General features: G+C 38.3%; 2 protein-coding genes across 6 annotated transcripts; one reads left to right on the top strand and one right to left on the bottom strand.

Annotated features, from left to right (window-relative positions):
• Positions 1 to 460: 460 nt before the first annotated feature.
• LOC131780790 (uncharacterized) lies at positions 461 to 6,959 on the top strand. 4 transcript variants are annotated; one of them, XM_059097386.2, is made up of 4 exons: positions 655 to 745; positions 858 to 911; positions 2,139 to 2,203; positions 3,591 to 6,959. In XM_059097386.2, the coding sequence occupies exon 4, from the start codon at positions 3,600 to 3,602 to the stop codon at positions 5,772 to 5,774; it is 2,175 nt and encodes a 724-aa protein (XP_058953369.2). In that variant the 5' UTR covers positions 655 to 745; positions 858 to 911; positions 2,139 to 2,203; positions 3,591 to 3,599; the 3' UTR covers positions 5,775 to 6,959. The 4 variants fall into 4 exon arrangements, with proteins under 4 accessions (XP_058953383.2, XP_058953369.2, XP_058953375.2 ...); XM_059097392.2 differs by lacking the exon at positions 2,139 to 2,203; XM_066169379.1 differs by having other exon boundaries at positions 687 to 911.
• A 1,463-nt stretch (positions 6,960 to 8,422) lies between these two features.
• LOC131781109 (uncharacterized) lies at positions 8,423 to 20,797 on the bottom strand. Of its 2 annotated transcripts, none has more exons than XM_059097768.2 (3): positions 20,562 to 20,797; positions 14,330 to 14,661; positions 8,423 to 11,626 (listed from the first exon to the last, which is right to left on the bottom strand). In XM_059097768.2, exons 1-3 carry the CDS (start codon positions 20,780 to 20,782, stop codon positions 10,611 to 10,613), a joined length of 1,569 nt encoding a protein of 522 aa, XP_058953751.2. In that variant the 5' UTR covers positions 20,783 to 20,797; the 3' UTR covers positions 8,423 to 10,610. The 2 variants fall into 2 exon arrangements, with proteins under 2 accessions (XP_058953751.2, XP_058953755.1); XM_059097772.2 differs by lacking the exon at positions 20,562 to 20,797 and adding an exon at positions 16,943 to 16,959.
• Positions 20,798 to 21,843: the final 1,046 nt, after the last annotated feature.

Raw genomic sequence — 21,843 nt, 5'->3', positions numbered from 1 at the left:
TTTTGGTCTGCTTGGGTAAGGTCAAACCGGAATTGCGGAAGGGTTATGCGACAGTTGCGCTTTCTCTGAATAATATGTTAATGTCGGAACGATATGGAAGAACATTTTGAGTTACACGCTGCCAACAGAAAGAACTAGTAGTGAGTGAAGTGGTTCGAAAAAGGATGCGAAAGTGACGCTCTTTTCGAAACATAAAATTATAAACTAATATCATATGGATTCAGCGTGAGAATTTGTCAAAACAGATCAGACAGGACTCCAGTAAGTTGATGGACACTGCATTGAAGCAGTGAAGACCTCCACTGTTTCCTAACATATGCCGTCGAAGTTTTCAGCTGTCTGTTGAAGTGGTATCTATTATTTTTGCCAAGTAAACACCACAAAAATAAATACTTTTTTTTCTCGGAAAATTAGACAAGATCTCGTGAACACCAGCTGTAAAGCGTCGTAAAAGAAGTGGCCTTTGTCTTCGCAATATCGCAGCCAGGTAAACTTTTTTAATTTCTAATCTCCTTCCATGTGAGTCAACCGTAACAGGAACATGTCATTCTGAAACCATTCAAGCGAAACGCCCGCTAAAAGCAGTCTGGGTAAAGGGGATACCATTGGGGATTACAAGAATCACGTGATCTCATTTCCCAAGACTGCTTGCGTTTTTCATCTTCTTCTCTCTCGTTTGCCGTTGTTCTGTGAGCTCACCGGACAACAAATTGACGTACGTCCAAGATATTACATCATTGGCTAGGTATTCCCTCATAAAAAATACTGTCTTCTTTCCTCGTTTTTGAACATGTAGTGTGTATTCGTTGTTGCTGATAAATTAGATGGGCAGTTAATTTTTGCCGGTATCCACACAGGACTCGTTTGAAACACAAGAAACGAAAGGAGTAGAGGAGATTCCCCCACAACAGGTAACTAATGCGAACCGAAAATTACAACACGAACTGTGTATCCTTTATTCCCAAAAACTCCTTCTCAAATATCGCAGTTGTTTTGTTATCGCCTATTTTTATAATGCCTAAGCTTTTTTTCTGTTTTTAACCGAACTGTGCTGAGAAAACGCATGTTGAATTCTAAATAGGTACACCCTTCGGAAGTGCTTCGCATGTTTTACTTTTTCATTAAAACTCCCTCCCTCTCGGTCTGTGTTTGTGATTTGAAACTTAATCCCTTTTTTTCTTTTCATAATATTCCTTTTCATGAAAGAATGCATTTTAATCTGAAAACAAACTTGAAGGATGTTATTCGAGCGTCGAACAGAACCAACTTACTTGATTATTCCTGTTAGGCAAATATTAAATATGGCCGAGTTGTCTTCGTAATTGTTATTGCTGATATTGATGTTTTTAACGCAGCCCGTCTGAAATTTTAAGAAACCACTGTGTTTCGTTCATTTTTTTCAGGGTTGTTAAAAAAAATACCAATCGTAACGTATTTCTTCTAAATTGAGCCGTTCTGCTTTGTTCATTTTCGCTGTTGCGCGTCGTGAAGATTTAGGCTGATTATGGCAGCTTGAAGAGTTTTGCATGCGTTCTTGCGCCCAGAGATGAACTGCTTTCTTTTGAGTTGCCACCAGACAGTAACACTCTGTTCGCTTTCTACATCAAACTCCCTTTGCTTATTAAAATATAAACAATAATTTGTTCTTCTGGTGGAAAAGTTCTGAACTATTGAATCAAGCTTAAAGCTTTATAGATCTGATGGCGTTCGTTGCTATCATGTGCCAGTCACTTGACTCTCAGCTGAAAAGAACGTGGCATGAATCAAGTTAAGCCCAGTAGTGTACTTTAACCCTGTAGATTTCAAACAAGCTGTCAATCATCACCCATTTTCTTTCAAAACAAAAAACAAAAAACATTGTTAAACTCCACCATGATGAGAGCAGGGCATTTGAATATTTAAGTTATTGAGGGGCAAATTTATACCTACTCAGAAAAACGCTTTTTTTCGAGTGACACAGTTGATTTTAAGGTTTCAAAAAGAGAGTGCAGTGTCTGAAGAGACAGTGCAACAATATAGGCATGCAGAGAAAGGATTACTAATAGCCTACACTCTCCTTTAAAAGGATGTGGTTGTATATCTTTTTGATGTCCAGTCTGAATTTAACCTTTTTGGTGTATTTTTTACATTTTCTTCAGCCACTTTTGATTGGAAATCACATGGTAAACCTTGGAAAAGTCTTAAATAAATTCATTTTACACAGGTTTGTATGTAGGGTTGTCCTTATTTTGCTCACATAGTTTTGAGCATAATATTTAGGCAAAATGATCATGCATTATATGGCAATCATAGTGCCAAACAAAAAAACAAGGAAAAATTGAAATAAAATAGACATTTATTGGACTTGTTGGGCAGGTTATTTTAAAAAAGTTTAGAGGTGGTTTAACAAAACCATGTTCTAAGCCATCTTTAATTCAGCCAAACCCTTAATCTGAACATTTATTTTCATGAACAGTGTTATAGAGAATCCCTGAGGCCCACTACCTGCGTAAAACTGCAGTTTGGGTTAGACCTTGTGTATGTAACCGACCTTTCATGTTTTGTAGAACTTTACCAAAACCACAGAATTTCCATATGACACACCAGCTGCCTCGTTAATGCTGTAATACAAAAAGTGTTAAGTTCGTTAATTATTTTAATCTGCACTGTTCTCTATCTGTTCCATTTAGGCTGGAATGAAATGGCTATAAACCTTCCATCATCGTCTTTTCATCATTTATTTAAAAAAACACACTTAAAAATGCTCTTATCCAGAAATAGTGCACAAAAAATTGGCTTGGTTCATGGACTGAAAGTTATTGTCAGAAAAAAATATAATTACTTTCCCACGTGATCCAGCTCTATCAGTATAACACCTCTAGAACCTAATCTAGAAAGGGCAGACATTTAATGCCAAAAAAATTCATTTTAAAAAAGATTTGGACGGTTTTTTCTTTGAAACAGAGGGGCAATATTAGGCATGGAATACTTTTGCCACAATGACATCACAATCAAGTGAGAAGAAGGAAAACGTTTTTCTATATAGTCGCATTATAAGACAGGGTTCTTGAGTCATAACTTCAGTCACTGAAACCAACTTCAAGTTCAGACTGTCAGTTCTTCAAGAACATGTGCCATCAATTTTTTGTACACAGTTTTGGGGGTGTATTCTCTTATGCCTCATCAAATATTTTCCTTAAAACAACTTTTTGTCAGAAAAAGTAAAGCCTTTATACAGGCCCAAGTGGCCCATGGGGCCAGTGCTTAACTCCAGTTTTCTAAGCATGAAGTGGCTAGGAGTATTGCTACTCCCCCCTAGATGGGATGCTAATCCGTCGCAGGGTTACCCCCCAGCACATTTGCTGGTACTCATTTGTACACCTGGGTGAAGAGAAGCACTGTGAGAGTAAAGTGTCTCGCCTAAGAACACAACACAATGACCCCAGCCAGGGTTCGAACCCGGACCACCTGATCCGTAGTCGAGCACACTAACCATGAGACCACTGCACCTCCTTTGTCAGAGAAGGGTTTTATCAATTCTTTACACATTTGTATTTAAATTCTAACATTCCTTGAAGTTGAAATATCTTCATTTTTCATTTATTATGTAGGAAAAAAGAATGGAAGAGAAAAAAGAGAAGCCTGGACTCCCCCCTTTAAATGTGAATGCAATGAATGCAGGCATGTTTGGCTTTGCTTTTCCAATGCCATTTCCTGTATTCACTCCCCAAGTAATGCCGATGAGAATGATGCCGCCCCTCTGGCCACCAAATAGTACCTTTATGCAGCAGTACATGGATGCACTAAGCTCAGGAGTGTTGCACACCATGAGTAAATCAACAGGCAGTGGAAAAGAGCCAAATACTAAAACAGCACAACCCCGTGGAGTTGAAGCCTTTGTTGGATCTTCTGGACCCTCTGTGTTGGACTTTGCAAGTAATGGAAGTCACATGAATCAAATGTTAGCAGAATATAACAAACAGCAGCAGGGAGGTGCGTTTCTCCCGCAGTTTTCAAACTCCCCACTAATGTTTCCATTCAGTGGATTTGTTCCTTTTGGATCGTACTTCCCTTATTTAACTGTACCAACTGGTGAATTCCCCAAAAAACCAAGTGTAGATGACCAAAGTCAGTCTAGTTTGGAAACTCAGAGTAAGGATTTAGACATTGATAATGGGTCAGAAAGCATGGATATCAATGAGGAGTCACCACAACCTGATTGTTCAGCCATGCAAGAAGAATTGCTGAAAAAAGACTCTCAGGAAGTCTCTGTTACATCTAATGACTCATCATCAGCTGGAAAAGTTAGTTCTTCACATGATATTGGTGACAGCAAATCTACAGAAATGGATGTTGCTCAGATCCTCATCGACTTCATGCATGTACCTGTGATAAGTGGCACAAAGCAGGCATCAGAGAAACCTCCAGAAAAAGGACCTGATTCTACTTCTTTCAGTACCTCTGTTGTCAATGAGGAAGTTCCTAACTCGACTGAAAGTGTAGATGTTTGTGGAGACGCCTTGCCTGAGAGTTCTACTTCTTTTGAGAGTCCTATATCAAAGACTGTAGCATCTGCAACCTTTCATCATGAGAATGTAGAATCTGCAAAGACTGTACTCCCCAACAGTGAAACTATTGTCAGAGATACTCCTCCCAGAAGTTTTTCAGTGATAAAGGATGCATCAGAAAGCATTCCTGTGAAAACATTCCAGTCTCAGCCACAAGACAACTTGGAATCACAGAGTATTTGTAGTAATCATTATTTAGCCAGTGATATATCAGTAACTGAAAGTTCAAAACAAGAGTGTAACATCAAGGAAAATAATCTTGGAACTTCAAGTGCTGTGGTTTATCTGACAAATTCACATCAAACCAATGAAGTTCAAAGCACTCATTCAAGCGTTATTGCTTATGTCAAGAGTGAAACCAGAACCAATTCAAATATAGTGACTGAAGTAAGTGAAAAGAAATCAGTTGATCTCACTGAACTGACCCCAAAGCCAGTAGATAATCAACAGGGGTTTTTTTCTGACGATGAAAATGCAATTCCAACAGTTGATGACCTTCTGAGAGGTGACATGGCAAATGACAAGTCTACTTATAAGTGCGAAGTCTGCGCTCAGTTGTTTCGAAGTTCCCTTGGACTTCAGAAACATTTAGAATTCCATACAGATGATGGACAGCATTATACTTGTACAATCTGTTTTCAGCCTTTTAAGGAAGCCAAAACACTTGACGATCACATTGCTCTTCACATGAGGAAGCGACCACACAAGTGTACTTTCTGTCCTAAAGCTTTTCGTGATCCAGGCTCTCTACAAAAACATGTGCGTGTTCACACTGGGGAAAGACCTTATAAGTGCACAAGTTGTAATCAGTCATTTGCAGAATACAGCTCTCTGCGGAAGCATCTTCGTGTCCACACTGGAGAGCAGCCTTACCGCTGTCAATATTGTTCTAAAGCTTTTTCTATTTCAGGAAACCTTCAGAGGCATGTTCTTATCCACACAGGTGAAAGGCCTTACAAATGTAGCTTTTGTCCTAAAGCTTTTAACAACCCAAGCCACTTGAGGCGTCATGTCAAGAACTTACATTTTAAGGGTGATGCTACAACTGGCGTTGTAGAAGACATGATATCTGCACTCAATGGGGATGTCAGTGCACAGATAAAACAGAACTTAACAGGGAATTTGCAGGGGAACAATGAGCTTGTGGACCAGGGTAATGATATTTCTGTTGGAGGCAGACAGCCGACAGAAAATTTGACAGAAAATCTTAGTGCATGCAGCACTTAATTCATCGTGATAACATTAAGCTTCATGAAAATATGGTTTAATTTGCTTTACATTGATAGGATCTGCTTTAGTTATAATTTATGGTCAATTTTATAAGTTGTGCTGAGCAGTTCAGTATAGCTCTAAAGGAAAACCACAGTGATAGTTTAATTTGGTTTGATTCCTCTTCTGTAAACTAAGTGTATGTTATGGGACTATTTGGTTGGATATCCTCTTACTGTAGGATAAAACTGAATGCCTCTCTGCCCCTACACATTCCTTTTCTTCCCCATGCCCTCCTTCGCCTCATACTTCCCCAGTTTGGAAAGATGACCTCTGTCTATGCAGGCTATTATCATGATTTAGACAACCAACCCTGTTGCCAACTTGCACTACAATATTTTTTTGATTGTTTGTCAGCTTTACAAATTTATTTATCTTCAACCTGACAGACCTTTTATATTATTATAGATCAGAAATTTAATACCAAAAAATATTTAATCAGATTTTGGGAATTTCCTTGTGATAAGTACATTTGTTTTCTCTATTTATGGTGAAGAATATCAATCAATAGTGGATGGATTACTAGTTTCGCCTCTCTTGGAGGAAAGTGATGTTTGTGAGAAAGAAAATGTTGTTTTTGAAAAATAAGCTGAATAAATTAAGCATAACTGCATGATTAGCACTTCCATTGTAGTACTGTATTATAATGTGTGGAAGTTAGGTACAATATTTTGATGTAACCATGGTATTTCCAAGTTACTAAATGAAATTTATTGGTAGATTCATTTTGTTTAAGATAATGGTGTTCATAAATTTAGCACTTTTAGTGTTGCAATTAGAACGAGAGCATATTTAGTAAAACACTTATGTGACCAAGACATCATCTTCAAGTGATGTTGCATTTTCTGTTCCATTTTCCCTATCAGAGTTTAAAAGCTTTGATAGTTTCATAAAATTAAACTAGAGCTGTTATTTTAGCACTTGAATAAACATCATGAAGTTTGGGTTATAGTGCAAGAGCAATTTTTAGAGTACAATGACTCAAAGTTGTGGACTCGTTGCCATATTACTTGCAGGGCTTCATGCATGATTTTATCAGAATGGCCAGCTTTACCCTAAGCCTAACTTTAAAGAAATAGACCAATGAAAATTTAGAAGAACATATTTCTACAACACAGAAGACACAAAATACTTTTGTGGAACAATAAGAGGGTGTCGGGGTAAGGGGGAAGGGGGTACTTTCTAGTAATTGGCTTAAGTGCCACTGGATGGGGTCGATGGTCATGACTGGATTGACTGTAATGGGGTTGTATTTTCAATAGAGTTAGGTTAATGGGAAGGGGAAGGGGGCACATTTTTGGGATTTTGGAGGTAAGAAAATTCTGATAAGAAGGGATTTTAAAATGGGAAGAGACCTATGTACCACGATGTTTGTGCTGCAGGTGGAAAATAAATCATTCTACAATCAAGTCATTCAATAAACAAATGTGTCAATTCATTTTAGGATGACCTACTTAAAAGGCTTTATAAGGTAGATGCATAAATAGACAGTGATTAAGTTGGGATTGCAAAAGTTACACTAACCCAAAACTAAGAGGAGTCTATTTGGCCACAGAATAGACGATAACAGGGTAGGGGCTCCAAGAGGCCAACAGCAGAATTTCTCCTGTTTTGAAAGCATAATGGGGATAGGAATATAGGAATTGAACTGTAGATGTTCTACCAGGTGGCTCTTCTTGTCCACCATTTCCACCTGGATGCATTGACAGGTGCCTAATATCTTCACATGTGAAGATATCAAAAATATTATGATAACTTCAATGATCAACATAGTGCATCCAATACATCCCAATCAGTTGACAGACACTTAAATTGCCTAATCATTCTATGCAGCACAAGGCAATCGGAGGCCTTTCCTCACATCTAGGAAGTTCAGAAAGCTGGAAAACTCTTTAACAAAACTTATTAATCAAATCAATTAATTCTTGTTTTTCTTGTCACTGTGTTCCTCCAAAATAGTGAAGCTCTATTTTCTGCATGTAAACACACTCAACCCACAATTCCTCTCTGCTTTGATGAAGGACTAACACTCAAAATGCCAGCTTTGAAACTTTTTACCATGGCCAATTAACATTATCAACTCAGTTGATAAAACCAAAATTATCTTGTCACATTCCTACACTGATGCAGCATCACAGTTTGTTTAGAAACTTGCCCCCTTTGATCTACAAAGTAGTTTAGTTTTTCATAAGGGGTTTCTGTTAAATTTTCAAACAACAAGGTTGAACTAGAATTTCTTTGAAAAAAAGAAAGATTTCTTTATATGTGTATTCAATTTAAATTTTTTATCACACCTTGAAGATGGTTTTCTGTGAGCTGAATTCACTTGCAGGTGATCTCTGCATTTGGTGTCCATAAAATGTGTTGTAAAATATACTTTACAATTGTGTTTGCCTGTGGATATGAATTTATCCTCTCAAATTAAAAATCTCTCTCACATTACTAGCCAAAGCACACTTGTGAGGGATATTGTAAGCCCTCAAATACACAAATGGGTCCAAGTACATCCAAGTTACATTTTGTATGTAACTGCCACATTCAGAGCTAGAGAAGAAGTTGGTCTGCTAAACAGGGTGTGACAAATAAAACAACAACAGTCAGCAAGAAACAAGAACATTTAATAAACTGCCAGTATATCTAATAATCTACAGCTATGAAAAGTTGCTTTCATAGTTTTATAAATACTGTATGCCACTGAAAATCTCAACCAAAATTTGCTATGGATTCATACAGCCCAAAACAACAAATACTTTGCTATAAACTAAGTATCGCCAAACAGACATAAGACATAACTTAATAACTGGCAGTTTTGTCTTCATCCCTAAAAACCAGTAAGGTACCTTGAAACACAAGTCAAAATTGTAATTTAGTATGTCTTTTCAAATATATAATTTATTTTATATAATTTGAATAAATTTGTCTCAGTATCTTAAACAATAAATTTGTCTAAATATTTTAAATATATTTTGCTCAGTCAACCAACAATTAAATATTATCAGCAACAGTCCAAAATATTAACTTTGACAACATGGCCCAGAAAAAATTGACACTCAAGCCAAGAAAACTGGTTTAAAATATGTAGAACATGATAATTTCCAGTAAACTTCCTTGGATGAATTGTATGAAACAAGATACATCTTGATTAGAGTTTTGATTCAAAAAAATAAAGTAAGACAAAAACTGTGAAACTGCAAAAGTGAACTTTTTTAACTTTCCTTTTTCTTTTTTAACATTTCAGTACTGACCTAACAGGCCTTAGCCTGAAAACACATTGCCTCTTCTTATTCTTTTATGGCAAGAGATGGTAAAAAGTGATCCTCTACACTGTCAAAAGAAACCTTCGTAGCTTTTCTTGCCCTTTTTTTGACTCAAACTAAATGAATGTATTTTAAGGTTTAAAGGTGTTGTATAGAAACAGAAAAAATTAAGGTCGTATCGTATTTGATCAAGTATCAAATTGGGCTATAATCATAACAAATGTACAGCAGACACTGCGAAAAAAGCTATTTGAATCTTGAGAGTGAAAGGGATTGGAAAAGGAGAGGTTTTGTGATTATAGAGGGTGAGGGCCTCATCTTCATGTACTTAATCCAGTTTTCTTGACTCAAGTCCAAACATTTGCAATGTTAGCAACTCAATTGAAATGAATTAACTGAGCTGCACTCTGTTGGACACATAACTTACAGTTTTGAGCTCCTAAAAACTGGTGACAAGAACCCTAATTTTGTTTCTTTGTTTTTTTGTTACTGACTTCTTGATGATCATCTCCAGAAGAATTTGCTTCCAATCACAACTTTTATCATGACAGGTTTTCAGAGCTATTCAATTACTCTCTAAAAATTACATTCTAGATTCAAACTCAATCTTGTAATGAGACCTTAAACTCTTCATAAAAGTCTTACAGAGAACAGGAAGGGGTCAGTATCTGTGAATCACAATTTATGAACAAATGATCTGCAAAACAACAATCTAGGTATCTTTTGTAGATTTAGTCTTATCTCTAAAATCATAGTAACCCCTTAACCATCCTGTTAACTTAATATCACAATATTGAATAGAAAAATATAAGAAACTGGAATAGCACTACTGTGGACAGTAGTTCTAAGTGTTGCATTGTCTTAAGACCTTACTCTCCAGGGGTTACTCTGAAAGTTTGAGACTTTCTGCAACAAAATTTGCTGAATAGTAAGTTGCACATCCATTATAAACAAATCTAACCAACCCACCAACCCACTAACCCTGACACACATGTTTATATAGTTAACATTGCCTTCTATCTTCTACAATTTATGTTGGCAATCTTTTAACTCTCTACCACTCCCTAAATCTGGGTATAACCCATCCCCACCCCCTTGACCTCATCCCTAAAAGCTACAATTTTGTTTCAGTCCCTCCCTCTGTGAAATGAGATAATTGACACCCCCCCTCCTCCCACCAAAAAAAAGACACCTCTAATCACTGCAGAGATTTCACAAGGACAACTGAGAGGGACTGACAAGTGTATTTATAAATTCCCAAATTCTCAGTCCACAGTCTAACATTTCACTTTGGAATTTTTCAAACTAGGCATAAATATCAGATAACTGACTTGCTGATACAACTGACTTCATAGAAACTTGAACAATAATGTTGTAAAAACAGGATAAGAAAAAACATACATAGCTGTACCCTTTCATCAAAATAATTAAATACAGCAAGAAGCAAACTGAATACCTTCAACTACAATAGTGGATTTTATTCCACCGAGCTATTCTCTTTATCATCAAATAACACCTCACATAATGGATTTAAGGTCTAACCAATTGCATGAATTCCTTCCCAGATGATGGGAGAGATACACTGTGCTTTTGCAGCTGTCTCCTTGAGTTTCTGGATGATTTCTATATTTGCCTCCCAGAAAGTCTTAGATCTGTAGGGGATGTTATGCTTTTTACATAACTCCTGAATTTTCACCTTGGCATCACGCAGCTTGTGACGAGGTAGCCTTGGAAATAGATGATGCTCAATTTGAAACTGCAGGCCACCATGGACAAAGTCCAGCCAAGGATAACATTCAATGTCCATAGTAGTTGCCAGCTGGGAAAGAAGGAACTGATTGCTCTTGAAAGCGTCCAGGGGATGACCATGATAAGTTTCCATAGAGAAGTGGCTCAGAGTTATCTGAATATGAAGGAGCCCTGCAAGGAAGTGGGCCACAGAAACAAAGACAAACAGAGCAGGCCAACTGGGCAGATATGAGCACAAGTAAATGTACCATGTCCAAAAGAATACCAATCCAAGTAATTCAAGGGTTTTATTACGTCCTTTCGGTAAGGAAAACACTAAAAGAAAGCTCTGTAGGTACAAGTTGTACCTTGCAACACCCATTATTATGTAATACAGCCAGTGCTGATAGGAAACAAAGAACCTTGCCAGTCCATCAAAATAAAGGACTTTCTCATGATACATGGACCTTACTGACTTGAAAAACTTGTCAGTAATGGCTAGCACTGGAAGATGTTGTATGTCTGGGTCAAACTCCACTGAGTTTGTCACAATGTGATGAGCATTATGGCTTTTCTTCCACCATCCGATGCTGATACCAGTTGTCATGTTGCCAACAAATATGCCGATCGAGCTATCCGTCTTCAAGTCATGAGTGATGGCAGTATGACCAATGTCATGTCCAATAAATGCCATTTGGTGCCAAAACAGCGCCACAAGCACAGAAGAGGCCATTTGTATGTAAACATTGTTGCTGAAGACAACACCATACACAAGCAAAGTAAATATAGCACCCAAGTTGACTGCATGCCCAGCATAGAACCAATCTAAAGTAAAAAGACAAAATAACCAACACTGTCAAGTGATGACAACAAACTAAATATAGCAGAGTTAGCAAATAGTTACACCGATTGGTTACAAGCAGTGGTTTGATTCTCTTATCCCAATATAAACCAGAATTTTGATGACCAAAAAGAGAGATGTTTTGTGGGAAGGTCCTCTATTAAAAAAAAAAAAAGGAAACATCTTGCTTTTAGGGTGCCTATTTCTTGTTTTCACAAGATTGTGCTAATTTCTGCCAATCTGATCCCACATAGGATGGGAAACATCACTCCATTCTTTTTTTTTTTTTGGGCTCATCCATCCTTAGTTTCCAAGTATTAATGTATTCAAAGACCCAAGCAAAACGGATTCCCACATGCTCGTTAAGCAGTGTTTTCTACACATCATATTTCCCAGAAACTAGGACTGAATCAACAAAAAATGGCAGAAAAATATTTTCTTAATCAAACCATATCAGTATGCTGAGAATTTGCTCAGTCCTGTTAAAATTAAAATTTGTCCAAAGTTCTTCATATCTCCTTTTTTGCTTGAAGTGCTCAATTATTTAGGAATCTAGCAAGCTGACCCCTCACTGTTACATATCATCTCTGAAAATGTGTACCTCAACTTCTATACTATACTGGTAATTCGAAATTTGGCTGAAGATCAAGGTTTAGGGAAAGCACTAAGAGTGCATAGTATTTCAGAACTCATTTCTTAACTTAATTGAACTAAAGGGAACTAAAATACCACCAAGAAATACCCCACACGATGCACAATATATTCAAGGGTGATATCAACGAATTTTTGAGTCAATTGACCACAACATCAGCATAAGAGAGTTCCACAAAAGCTGAGAAATAAAAATACGGGCTTGCTGTTTAATTAAAACCAAAATCACTGTAGATCATTACCTATTGGGAACAACCATCAGGTGTCCTGATCATAAACCTAATAGTTATTCAGGTTTTTTAAGAGGGCGCATTTACCTATACCAGATATTTACATCGTTACTCCTCTCTCCTTTCATTCTTGGATATTATTGATTAAGTATGCAGATTAATTGAAAACACAATTATTCATTTCACTGATAAGTCTTGTTTGGCTTCATAACATTACTCACAGCTAAAAAGTACACAATATGGCCTGCAAAGAATTTGGGTTTTCAGTTTCATCTTAACAAGTTGTCCGAGTTGCCCACAACATCTGTGACCACATTGACAACTGGGTTACGCTTCAAGTGTTCATCAAATAATTTGCACACCAATTTTTCCTGTTAGCTCACAATCATCTTAATCATATCTCCATGAATAAATTACAAGAATTTTTTCATTTTGCCTTCCTTATAATTTTTCTGTCAAAATTTTAAATATTCCATGACTTTAAACATTTTTTTTTCATTTCTCAAGGGTAAGTGACAGTTATTCTGACAACAATAACATTACACCTTTTATAACATCTTGTCAGGTCAAGCTGGTGTTAAATATCTCAAAAAAATTCAGGAAACAAATGAAACATTTCAGTTTCAAGGGAAAAAAATATTTTGAAATTAGAACAATGTGGAAATATATATCTTCTTGTTTCACATGATCCTTTCATATTTCATTTACAAATACTCACTGTGATATTAAAGAGATATTCCGTAAAAGAAAACATCTTTCAAACCAATTATGACTCCGGAGACATGACAAAACGGAAGCGAAATTGACGAGCAACTTCTTTGTTATGCATATAGCACAAATTTCACTTTCCGATTGTATTCAAATAAGGAATAGAATAATGTGGTGCCTCGTGCATGACAATTGTAAGAACTAGTACAATTTCCACGGAATCGAGGAAGTATGAGCTAAAAAGCAAGATTCTGTTTATCGTGCATGCATGATTTGAGAATCCTCTTACATGTTTTCTGCACGATCATTAAAAAAAGTTGTAGGTACACTGTGATATATGATAATACACATTTGGCGCTGGTTGAGAAATTTGTGGTTAAGGATTTACGTCTCGAGAAGAAATTGCCGATAACCGCTCCCGTTATCGATTTTTGTTTCCAAATAAGGGTCTTTCGAGACATGAAATCTCTGATAGTACACAAGGAAGATGGAAATAGAGATTCTGCTGTTCGCAATTTTTTTTTCATTTCAGGGCCATACTTCGTCACGAGTCTTTAGATCCGACGGGGGTAAATACTAAAATTGTTATCAAGCTCGAGCATTGCTCCCATGATTAAGTGTACTGATGAGTCAAACAGTAAATGGAAGCAAAACCACTCCCCGAAAAGACTCAAATTCGCCTACAAATGGGTTTCATGATGACATAACCTTAAGTCACGCTGCCAAGCTAAGGAAGCCATTCTAATGAATTTGTAAATAAACTGAAGCAAACCAAGCACGCCACAAGTAAATGCAATAGAAAAATTATTAAAAACATTAGAGACTCCAACGTGAATTGCTTTTGAGACTATAAAATTACTCAATTTCAACAACGAGGTTTCACTGAATCAGAGAAGCGGGGTTTTAGATTTTAATACAAATAAATTTAAATCAGAGGATTTTCCATGCATCGAGACGGTCCTGAGCATGTATTTTCATACGTTCAAAGCGTAAAATCCTGAATATTTAAACATTATCGACCAGGTAAAGTCAACTACAGTCATAAGAAACACAAACTACTCTACTCTACAGCTACGCTGTGACAAAAGATCAACTTACAGTTTGTGTCAAGACATTGCTCAATTTCATCCCGTACTTTTTGAAAGTCTTTGATCAGACTGGACTCCTTCACTGTCTGTTCACATTGGTCTTTCACTTCACCGATTTTGAACGCGGGCAATTTCCTTTCAGCTACCCAAGGCAAGTGGAAGGCTCGGAAAACGTCTGTACTATCGTGACCGGCCATGTAGCGTATCGGAAGCTCTCCGCCGGGGTGATGCGGAGCCCAACGACCCAAATCGTAAACTCCACCATCGATGACAACCCAGTAATCGCCCTTACTGTTATGTTTTTTCACCTCTTCTAGACTGTAGTATTTTATCTCCTTCATTCTGAGAAAAGAAGACGGAAATTTCGTCTTAGATTTGAATAATTTGCCGGCTTCTTCTAAGCCTCATGGAGCCCTTCTACCGGTAAGCGTTTACGCGATAACGATAGAAAAAGATAATTGTGGATACACAGAAGGCTTTATATCACCAGATGCATTCTGATTGGCTGAAAACAATGGCGCGTTGATTTTGACCAATTAGAAGCCGTAGTCATAAAAATAGCTCTGTGGTGGAAAGCCATTTGCGTAACTGACATCCGTTTTGCACGAGCTTAATTGTCTCAAACGAGAGAGTTTACATAATCAATTAACGATGCTTTTTTTAAAAAAGAAAAATATTCCTTGAAACATGCTAAAACGAAGCGCCTTTTGACGGTAACTCCCGCGAGCTCATCAGGAGCGATTCCTGTGGGATGGAAACAAATTTAGTTAAAACTGATGAAGCAATATGGTTGCATAATGTCCACAGTAGAGTGTCGCTCAAAAATATTTAGGATTGATTTGATAAGAATTTTATGATTCCTTTTAAGTTCAGATTAGACCATGCGCCGATGCTTGTCAAGTTTGTGAAAATATATATTTTTTTTCATAAGTTGAAAATAAAATGCATCGTTTACCTAATCACAAGCTGTTAAGATGAAAGTTTCAATTTTGAATTAATTAAGCGACAATGTGGAACAATGCATTACTGTTCGAATTTCTAATATCAATTTGTGAAAATTCTTCGAGGTAGATGCACCCTTAGGCACCTTCGCAATTGACCGAAACTCGGCGCCAGTGTTATGAAAGATTCGGCGCACTTGGGTATCTCGCATTAATTCCTTAAAGGGCAGATAGCGCTATCCACTGGATAAATCGCTATCCAGCGGATAAGTGTCAAAAAAACGTATTTTATTATCCAACGGATAGAGATTTATTCAGTGGATACCGTTATCTACCCTACGAACAACTGGTCTGCTGATTCCGTCTGTGCACGTTCTTTGTTTTGTAAATGAATTGACTGATCAATATTGAAATTTAAGTTAATACTGGACATTTGGACCTGTCCGCTCGAGGGTCAAAGTACGATCGGTGGTTCGGAATTTCTTGAAGCAGGCCTGGTCTAGAAGAGTAGCTTTCGTACGCACTCAAGAGGATTTCAGTTTGCTCTTCATGTGCCTAGATCAAAAAGTCCCAAGCCTTCCTTAGCCAAATTGACATATAATGAAGAGTCTCTCGCTCTAAGGCATGGGAATTAAATCACTGCGGTAATATCACGTGGACTCGTTCTACAAGACCTTGGGTTTATTTTCTCTTTGAATGGAAAGCGCCATCTAAAGGTCAAGGGCCAACTTCCAGTTGGTGGAACATCCAAATCGTCTCGTGGTAGTTCACGTGATCATTGCACGGTCTGGGTTCGAACCGACGAAACTCCCAATTACTATTTTTTGGGGAAAAGAACCTAGGCCCTCAAATTGAAACTGTACTAGCAAAAAAATACAATTTTGTTTTCATGAACCGGACTTATTTCATTAGACTGACCAAAAACTCTTCAGTCGATTTTGGGACCGGTCATTATTATATTGATCACTTGGGGGAGGGGGGGTGGGGGTGGGGGTGGGTCGGAAGATTTTGTTTGTGTCACAATATCATTTACCTGTTTCCCCCCCCCCCCTCCCATAAGGCTCTTGAACATTCTTATGATTCCCCCGTCGTTAGAAGTTGATTGGCAGTCAATTTTCAATAGACCCACCTGTATACTCTGTTGGCGATGACTGATCTCACCTCCTGAGAGCTTGCTCTCATTTCTGTCGCAGAAAGCACTTGGCAGTACGTTTCACTACTCCTCCCGGACAAGAAAGGCAGAGATTTACCTCTGAGGTACCAGTATCGCATTCGAGAGGAGTAAAATCGCTTCTTATTTCATTCTGCGACAGAAACGAGAACAGACCGAGAACAAGCTCAGAAGGTAATGTAACATGAACACCACGAGTTACGGTCTATTTTAGACGGTAGTCCCTTCCCGGGTCTGGAAGCACGTAAATGGATGCGAGAATTTTGTAGGCAACCCAGCGTCCTTTTGATGGAAAAACGCGACAACTGTCTGAAATCGCACGGTGGTACCCTACACTTAAGCTTATTTATCACTTTTTGATCGGGAAGGGGCTTAATCACCTCTGATAAAATTAATAGTCTTTGCAAACCTGATTGCAAGAATAAAATGAAGCTTCCTAAGGAATATTTTGTTGTTACCCAAATATTATATTGAAAGACTTCCTCATGGTTAAGTTTCTCGCTCTAATTACCTTCTCGCTTGGAAGAGGCTGTGGTCCCGCAAAAGACTTGCGCACGGGAATCAATTTAAAAAGGCCAGCCCTCTGTTTGGACTGATTTTGCATAACAAGAAACTTCACCTGGATACAGAAACGCTCGACAGTAATTTTGATATAGAACGGTAATGAAATTCACTCTGAAGAAGCCACAGGAATGATGAATCTTTTAAAGCATCAGCAGCTAACTAAACAAAATCTTGCCATTTTACTGTTTGGTTTAAGATGAAATGGGTTTTAGTCCGCCCCTCATCTTTTCGCTTGCCTAGATATAATTTAGTTAGAAAACGTGTAACCGATAGCAAGTTTTTTTTCGCTACTCAATCCTTATGGTCCTAATTGGATTATTTATACTCTACAAATTATTCAGAAAATAAGAGATCAGTAGGGATTGGCAGAAGCCCATAAGTAATGGGCTCCTTGGATTAGTCGTTATTTACCGCTGAGAGAGGGATGGAGGATTTTGTGGAACCAAACGGTGAACAGTGGGAACTTCGGGGGTATCAGTCTTCACCATGTCATCGTGACACAACCAAATTCCCCCCACCCCTCCCCGTCAGGTGATAAATAATGACGTTTCTCTCTCCTTATTCCACAAAAACCGATCGCAACTGTTCTGGCAATCGGATAATTTGGTTTTATCAGCTGAGTTGATAATTTAAATTGGCCACCGTAAAGAGTTTCAAAGCTGACGTTTCGAGCTTTAGAGCCTGTTTACATGGATGTGGGGGACCTCAGGTAGGTGAGGTGACCCGCCTAGCCGTGGTCGAAAAACATACAATCTTACAGTCCCAGGATGCCGGGGTGAAGTCTCTTGAGGTTGTTATCGCACTTGTAGTTAAGGAGTTTAAGATGTCACGACGGCGACGTGTGGTAAAACGTTGCCGTAAAAACGTAATTTATTTTCTTCTAAGATTTTCGCCAGTGGCTCGATTTATTTTTTCTCAGTTCGTGATCGTGAGCGGGCGATATTCTACAAATCCTGCAATCTGATTGGTTCCGTGAGCGGGCAGTATTCTCTCCATCCGGCCCGCTCACAGCGGGCGGCATCCGATCCTATGTTTCGAAGTTTTCTTGGAAACCTTTTAAATCGCCTTTTAATATCATTACGGAAATAAATATGTTTTGATGAAAACCCTCTCTTTCATTTGCATTGCCCTTGTTTTCTCTGTCATCTACTCGCTCATAAATTGTTCCGTTGCCGTAATTACAGCCCTTTATCATTCAGGTTCTTTTCGCAACCATTTGTTATGCTTTAGAAAAAGATAAAAATGTTATTCACCAGCCAAGGTCGTTCCGTATTGGGAAAAACTGTGCCCGAGGCCGTAGACAGAGGGTGAATAACATATAGGTGTTGACCGTTTCTGATGGTACTACGTCTTCACTTCGGCACAACATGTGAATCGAATGTAGTGTTGAGACTGAATTGCTGTCGAGGTTTCATTGCCAAGAGGACGTGAAAATTGGTGTTTTAACGTTTAAGTTCTGCATGGGACAGCGAGGAAATGTACAAAGTTTTAACACACTCGTATTTCGCCATCGTTTTTCTCATTTAATCCAGGTACGCCTAGCCGGGGTCGCTTTCATGGCAAAAAGCTCAAAAGAGAAACACGTATGTTTTAAAACTTTGTACATTTCCTAGCCGTCTCATGGCAGAAATCCCTAGAAACCGCGACGGACACACAAGGAGTGTGAAATGGTCATATTTCTGAATATTTAGCGTTGTAAATCGACCATATTTCAAACTATTCTTTATAACGTATTAGGTTAACGGTTCCTCGCGTAACCTAACACCGCGTAACACAACGCGGGACTCTTTCTTGAATAAATACATAAGCGTCCGAGAATTAATCTTTCGTCTTTCTCGAGGCGTGAGCTTGGGACGCCTGTGCTCAAACTCCCTAATTCTAAGCGCAACAACAACCTCAAGAAACCTCACCCCAGCACCCTGGGGTTGTAAGATTGTATGTAACGCGTTCTATTTTTTGACCACGTTTAGGCGGGTTACCTCACCTACCTGGAGTCTCCTACCTCCACGTAAACAGGCCCTTAGTTTCGTCATTCGCTCTGACGGTGGCCAGTTTACACTATCAACCTAGTTGATAAAACCAAGTTATCATGTTATACTCCTCCACCAACGGAGCACAACAGTTTCTGTAGAAATTTGTATAGCACCTCTGGACTCTGATGATGACTTCCGTTCAGGTTGTCGAAACGTCAGTCACCACTATCGACAACAGCAGTCACCGCTATCGACAACAGCAGTCACCACTATCGACAACAGTCCTTGTCAGGGCTGCACTCACCCGGACGCTCAGAATTCCTCAGTCGGAACGAAAGTTTAAGCAAAGACGAAAAGTTCAAAAGATATGCGTTTTTAAACACAAACAGAAAAATGGTGCAGACAGCTGAGAACAAAACAAAAAGGCTGGTGTAGGCAAAAATATTTTGCTTCGGTTTGCTCAGGGCGCGCACTGAGCGGGCTGGTTGTCAGGTGCTTTTTTCGGATTTTCAACGTCATTGGCATAAAAGAAGATCGTGCTGAGCCGTTTTTATCAAATTCTGCAATCTCCAGAAAGTTAATTCCATCCGGATTTATCTTTTATGAATAATCTTGGCAGCCAAAATAAGTGAAAGGAATTTTTACTTGATTTGAGAATGGATTATCAAACCTTCGTTGTTTTCAAGGAAATGATCCAGTTCTCTGTGAAAAGGAGCACTTCACTTTGAAAAGTAATAAGAAATCGAATTAGAATGTTTGACACACCGGCTGAATTTCGTCGGCGTATTTATACAAGGTATAGAAAACCCGCAGATTAACAACGAACCGCAAAATAGCGCGGATTTAGAGCAAGACTAGTCAAACCTCTTTTCAGTACATTTCTAGCCCATCGATCCATGAAAAAAAGGAAAAAAAAACCCACGTACACACCCGACGTTCTCACTTTTCAGTGTCCTGTCACACGAACGACAGGAAAAAGTTAGCCCTCGGGTCAAAATTCGATGATTAGCTACAGGAATTATCTTGCAATTTATAATGCCATGGTACCGGTATTTAAATATCTGAACTTAACCAGAATATTCTCGCCCCGAGAGGTTAATGTATAATTCAAGCTGAAATATTTAGTCTGCGCCTATTCGCACACAGAAAACCACCGACCGGTTAATTATTAGTTTCATTGTCTGTGAAATGTTTTGAATATAGGGCTTCTCGCCATGGAGTAGATTCAGTCGCATAGCTCATTTTAGATATACATCTATATGTGTGTGTTGGCAAAAAAAGGCGTTTTTCTTCGAAGAAATCGCTCTGCCTTTTCGAAACTAACGTTTAGATTTGTCTTTTATCGATAGATCAGAAACAGTTTATATTACCGGTTCGATAGATTGTATAAAATTCATTTTTCATCATATTTAGGAATATTGGAGTCGTGAATGGCCTTTTTCATTAGAACGTTTCCTTCGGGCTTAGATAACATTGTGTTTTCGCTATTGGAGTGAAACTCTGTAAGTTAAAAGTGAACAAACAATGTGATGCCGTGTACATACAACTTCAATTGGAATACTACTTTGTTACTATTAATTATTTGGAGCTTACCTGCAAGTAACGAACGATATTTCACAAGCAAACGCTCGAATGATTCGAGCAGAATTCGACTGACTTGTCGCCTGGCAAATAAAGAAATTATCAGCTGTTTTGTTTTGTTTTTCTTTTTTATACATTCGAGACTTCAAAAAGACCAAGGGCGTTGTTTTACCCTGAGACAATGATGACAAATTATGATTTATTTGCTCTTCTGTGGTATTGAGATTCACCATGGGTTTGTGTTATATTAACCAATCAGGCGAACGATGGTGGAGAAAATGCTGTGATAGGCGTGTTTACACCTGTTCATGCAAAATGATTTTAAAACCGGGCTGGAAACTGCGCGTCAAGAGGCCTGGGGCTACAATGCGCTTGGCAATGTAGACGGACCTCAATCGCTTTCCGTTTGAATTTATTTGCACTTCGATAATGAGTAATCCTTTCAGTATGCTACTGAAATCAAAGTTGGGGTACTACGGTTTATTTGTCATCGATCGCATTTTCTCGGGGAAATTATTTTTGTCAGGAGCTCATTAAATGGGATCCTGTTTTTGTGTAATCTTAAATTTCTACTCAAATGTCTACGTTCGTACTTTCGAAACTCTATGGACCGTTTCACGAAACTCTCTATTACATACTCCCCTTTCTTCATCAATAGTACGAAAGTCATGACCCCTTTGGCCGACACATTCCAGGAGTAAACTTCCGCGAGTAGGGATGTATCTTCTCCCTTCCCCCCCCCCCCCCCCCTTGATTAAAAATATATACCTGCTGAGCCATCCTTAGAAGAATAAATATTACGGAATTTGTACTCAACACTTAATATATTTGAGAAATTACAAAAAAGCGTACCAATACACCTTGCAAACTACAGATTGAACTTCGTTTTCGGTTGATTTATTTCTTAGCAAACGCGGCTAAATTAAAAATTTATTTGATGAAGGCACAACACCCACAGATTATTTCATTCTGAATAACAAATATTTGTAGCAAACCTAATCTGAAAATTCCGTGACAACGAAATTACGTGACAACGAAAAGAACATCAACTGATGAACCTGTTGCCCTTGGAATGAAGCAACTTTATCAGTTTCCAACAGTTTTCCTTAGATACAAGCTTTACTACTCTTGTTTTTCTTTCCTAGGTTAAGGTCAGTTTCCAAGATATGTGCGGCGCTTTCGGCGCTATTTGTAGGGCAAGGATGGGCTGGAAATTACTGATCGTCCTTGAGAGTAACTTTGTAAATATTTGAATACCTTTGAGAAATTTGAATCTTGATGAATGAAAAGCGGA

The sequence above is a fragment of the Pocillopora verrucosa genome, chromosome 7, assembly GCF_036669915.1.
Source record: "Pocillopora verrucosa isolate sample1 chromosome 7, ASM3666991v2, whole genome shotgun sequence".
NCBI classification, from domain to species: Eukaryota; Metazoa; Cnidaria; class Anthozoa; order Scleractinia; family Pocilloporidae; genus Pocillopora; species Pocillopora verrucosa.
The sequence above is the reverse complement of the archived record's forward strand: the minus strand, read 5'-3'. Positions and strand labels throughout refer to the sequence as shown.

Excerpts from the sequence above, each read along its gene's own strand:
- LOC131781109 (XM_059097768.2), bottom strand. The coding sequence starts at position 20,782 with ATGGTGAATCTCAATACCACAGAAGAGCAAATAAATCATAATTTGTCA. Across the intron at positions 14,662-20,561 it reads ATATCGTTCGTTACTTGCAG|AATGAAGGAGATAAAATACT; the intron begins GTAAGCTCCAAA and ends TTCTTTTCTCAG. Across the intron at positions 11,627-14,329 it reads GCAATGTCTTGACACAAACT|ATTGGTTCTATGCTGGGCAT; the intron begins GTAAGTTGATCT and ends TTTTTACTTTAG.
- LOC131780790 (XM_059097400.2), top strand. The coding sequence starts at position 3,600 with ATGGAAGAGAAAAAAGAGAAGCCTGGACTCCCCCCTTTAAATGTGAAT.